General features: G+C 51.5%; 1 protein-coding gene across 1 annotated transcript in view; it reads left to right on the top strand.

Moving 5' to 3' along the window:
* The window catches only part of CAT (catalase), a 35,231-nt gene that overhangs the window by 11,825 nt on the left and 19,648 nt on the right, over window positions 1-3,758 (top strand). Inside the window, exons 3-5 of the mRNA XM_006162101.3 lie at window positions 497-607; window positions 1,605-1,735; window positions 2,280-2,384. Coding sequence (XP_006162163.1) covers window positions 497-607; window positions 1,605-1,735; window positions 2,280-2,384 — 347 coding nt within the window. The remainder of the gene's footprint in view (window positions 1-496; window positions 608-1,604; window positions 1,736-2,279; window positions 2,385-3,758) is intronic.

Raw genomic sequence — 3,758 nt, 5'->3', positions numbered from 1 at the left:
CCCTGCGTCGCCCCGGCCCCTGGGTCGGCCCTGCCCCTGGGTCAGCCCGGCCCCTGGGTCGGCCCTGCTTCTGGGTCGGCCCTGCCCCGGGTCAGCCCTGCCCCTTAGTCAGCCTTACTCCTTAGGTTGGTCCTGCATCCTCAGGTCAGCCCTGCCCCTGGGTCGGCCCTGCTCCTCAGGTCGGCCCTGCTCCCCGGGTGGGTCCTGCTCCCCGGGTCGGTCCTGCTCCCCGGGTGGGCCCTGCCCCTCTGTCGGCCCTGCCTGGCTGCTCCCAGCCCTCGCCCTGCTCCTTGTGGCCCAGCTGCGGTGCCTGGTTGAGCGCAGAGCGACAGTCGGGCTTCGCCCCTCACCCTCCGGCGTCTGGGGAGCCCTTCCACCCCCGCCATCCTGGCCAGGTCTCCCAGAGGAGGCGCGGGGCCACCAGTGTCTCTCATCGCCTGGAGGTCCCGGCGCTGAGGGCTGGCCTTGTGCTGAGGCTCCGCGTCTTTCCTGTCAGGGGCCTTCGGCTACTTCGAGGTCACCCACGACATCACCAAGTACTGCAAGGCAAAGGTGTTCGAGCACATCGGGAAGAGGACCCCCATCGCCGTCCGCTTCTCCACCGTCGGTGAGCCGCCCTGGCTGCCTTGCTTGGCAGCCTGCGCCCCGTCCTGGCCTTCGCAGCTTCCGTCCAGGAAACCCTAGGAGATGGGAACTGGGCACCCCCGGCGGTGGCAGTTTATGCAGGACGGTGGGGACATACAGGAAGTCGCTCGTACCTCTGCCTGTGGGGTCTCAGGAAACCCCACGTACGCGGGGTTGGGAAAGAGCCTTCCCTCCGCGGGGCCGCTAACGGCCAGGGCAGACCTTGCCCGCTGGGGACTGCCGCCTCAGCTGGCCCGACTGCCCACGTGCTCCGTGTGTGTGCGCTTCGCACGCGGGTCCTTCCCGTCTGCCCAGGTCACAGCCGGTGGTCGTGACAGTCCGTCGTCCTACACCTCACACACGGTGCGCGGCTGCTCCTGGCGCCCTGTCGGGCTCCGTGGGGCCCGAAACCTCGGGAGGTGAGAGCAGGTGGAGGTCGGGCCGGAGCTCGGAGTCCAGCCCCGCGTTGGAACGGCCTCCCCGCCGTGGCTGCTCTCCGCTCTCCCCGCTGCTGCCTCACCCTGCAGAATCACTCTCTTCCTTTAATTACCTGTTTCAACAACGTTATCTCGTGATGTTAAATGGATAATTTCCCAGCTGTTATAATTTATACTCTGTTATTACTCTCGACTAATTCTTTTGTTTGATTTGTAGATCAAATTAGCTGGTGGGTGGTAGAAGTAATAACCCAGACACTAAAGACCCAATTTACTTTCAGGCAGTGCATTAGAAGGATGGCTGCCTGTGTTTCTCCTTTTCCTTTCCTTTTAATATGTAGTGGATGTGTACTCACGGGGCCACCCGCGGGGACGGTCACACTGCACCCCTTCGGGGTCTGGGCAAGCATCGTGGCAGGCATGTGCGGTCCAGCCACCTTACCACCAGGCCGTTGGCTGGCCAGTCCCCAGGTCTTGGGCCTCTGACCTCTGGGGTGCAGAACCTGGGTGTCCACACCTTCATGCCCCGTTTGCGCATTGCAGCCGGAGAGTCAGGCTCAGCGGACACTGTGCGTGATCCTCGTGGGTTTGCTGTGAAATTTTACACAGAGGATGGCAACTGGGATCTCGTTGGAAACAATACCCCCATTTTCTTCATCAGAGATGCCATATTGGTGGGTGACATCATGTTTTTCACTCTATAGATGTTTGTTGATTTAAAACGACTTCATTGAGGTTGGCACTGAGGAGGAGCCTGGAAATAGGCTTTGAGGATTTGAGGTGCTGGGTCGCTCTTTTAGACATATTTGTATTTAATACTTTTCTATAAGAAGTAGCGATAACTACCATTCGGCTTAAATTGTGCATTTCAAGATTCATTGCTTAATAGGAGCAGTTCCGTTCTTGCAGGGCGTTGGAGGTGACTGGAAGAGGGTCTTGCCCGGGCACGAGCGGTGGTGTTTGAACGTGCACTGGGTCCACGGGTGTGTGTTGTGTCTGTCTGTTGCTGTGAAACACTTGAAATGCTTTAGAGTGTCTTAGCTGCTAGTTATATATGGTGGCTAAATTCATTTTAGATTTGATAATATAAAAGTTTAGAACTGGACTGTTTAGATTTATAATGCATGTCCATTTATGATTATAATATGTCAACATATAACGTAAGACAGTAATTCCTGTAAACTTAGTTTTTGAAGTTTTCCCTCTTTTTCCATTTAGTTTCCATCCTTTATCCACAGTCAAAAGAGAAATCCTCAGACACACCTGAAGGACCCAGACATGGTCTGGGACTTCTGGAGCCTCCGTCCTGAATCTTTGCATCAGGTGGGGACGCTTTTTCTTCAACTGTATCCCTGAGGCTGGGTTTTCCTTAGGTGCATTACAGTGTATCCCCGGGGTCAGGTTTTCCATAGCTGTGTTACAGTGTATCCCCCCTCAGGTTTTCCTTAGGTACTGTTACAGTGTATCCCTGGGGTCAGGTTTTCCAAAGCTGTGTTACAGTGTATCCCCCCTCAGGTTTTCCTAGCTGTGTTACAATGTATCCACGTTCAGGTTTTCCATAGCTGTGTTACAATGTATCCCCATTCAGGTTTTTTTTGTAGCTGTGTTACAGTGTTCCCCCTGGGTCACGTTTTCCAGTAGCTGTGTTACAATGTATCCCCATTCAGGTTTTTTGTAGCTGTGTTACAGTGTTCCCCGGGGGTCAGGTTTTCCAGTAGCTGTGTTACAATGTATCCCCCTTCAGGTTTTTCTTAGCTGTGTTACAACGTATCCCTGGGTGGGTCTTCCCTAACTCTATTACATTTTTCATGAGGGTTGAGAGTGTTAACTCTGCCTCTCAGTGTGTTTCTCTGGTTCTGGCTGTTATTTTTTCCCCCGAATGGCTTCTGACTTTCTTCTGGGAGGCTTCCTCCGATTTCTTGATCACCAGGAATTCTGTAATGACTGCTTCTGTTACTCTCCCTTGTTCACTGGCCTTACGTGGTGACGATAGGTAGCTAGGGATGTTATTGATTACTGTTCGTCCATATTAAGGACTGAAGTCTCGTAGGAGGGAAAGTACTTCCAAAGACACTGCCATTAAATGAAAATATGTGTGCATTTGTTTCTTTTTTTTCTTTTTTATTTTTTATCATCATATCTTCTTCATATTACATTGGATTACATATAACTTTACAGTGTATTACATTGTTTCTTCAAAAGGGAATGCCTTGCACGTCAGTCAGTACAGAGACATTAATCTCCCCACTTCAACATTCCATATCTTTTCTGTTTTCCCCAATCATTATCTTTATTATTCTAATTATTTTTATAAAACAGTCAATAGCTATTTCTCGTTTTGCTTTTAAAAATACTTTGCCCGTCATGAAACACTTCTCAGACCAATCCAGTTGAGAATTCTATACATGTCATCATCAACAGTTAATAAGCCCTATCTGTTTCTCACTAACGTCCTGTCTCTCTATTGCTCACTTGCTATCTTTCTCTATCCTCTTCTCTTCACTTACCCCATTCCACACTGTCCTATTCTCATTAAGTACCTTCACTTCAAGAATGGTAGAGTAGTTCCTGTTCTTCCCTGAGGCAATGCAGGGCTGGTAACCATCATCTTCTCAAGTTGCAAGTTCTCAGACCTTGTTTTCCGCTTCAGCTTGCTGGTCCAAAGGCCACACGCCGGCCCTGGAGAGGCAGCTGAAC

Source organism: Tupaia chinensis, unplaced genomic scaffold, assembly GCF_000334495.1.
Source record: "Tupaia chinensis unplaced genomic scaffold, TupChi_1.0 Scaffold139733_1, whole genome shotgun sequence".
In the NCBI taxonomy this organism is placed as follows: domain Eukaryota; kingdom Metazoa; phylum Chordata; class Mammalia; order Scandentia; family Tupaiidae; genus Tupaia; species Tupaia belangeri.
The sequence above is the reverse complement of the archived record's forward strand: the minus strand, read 5'-3'. Positions and strand labels throughout refer to the sequence as shown.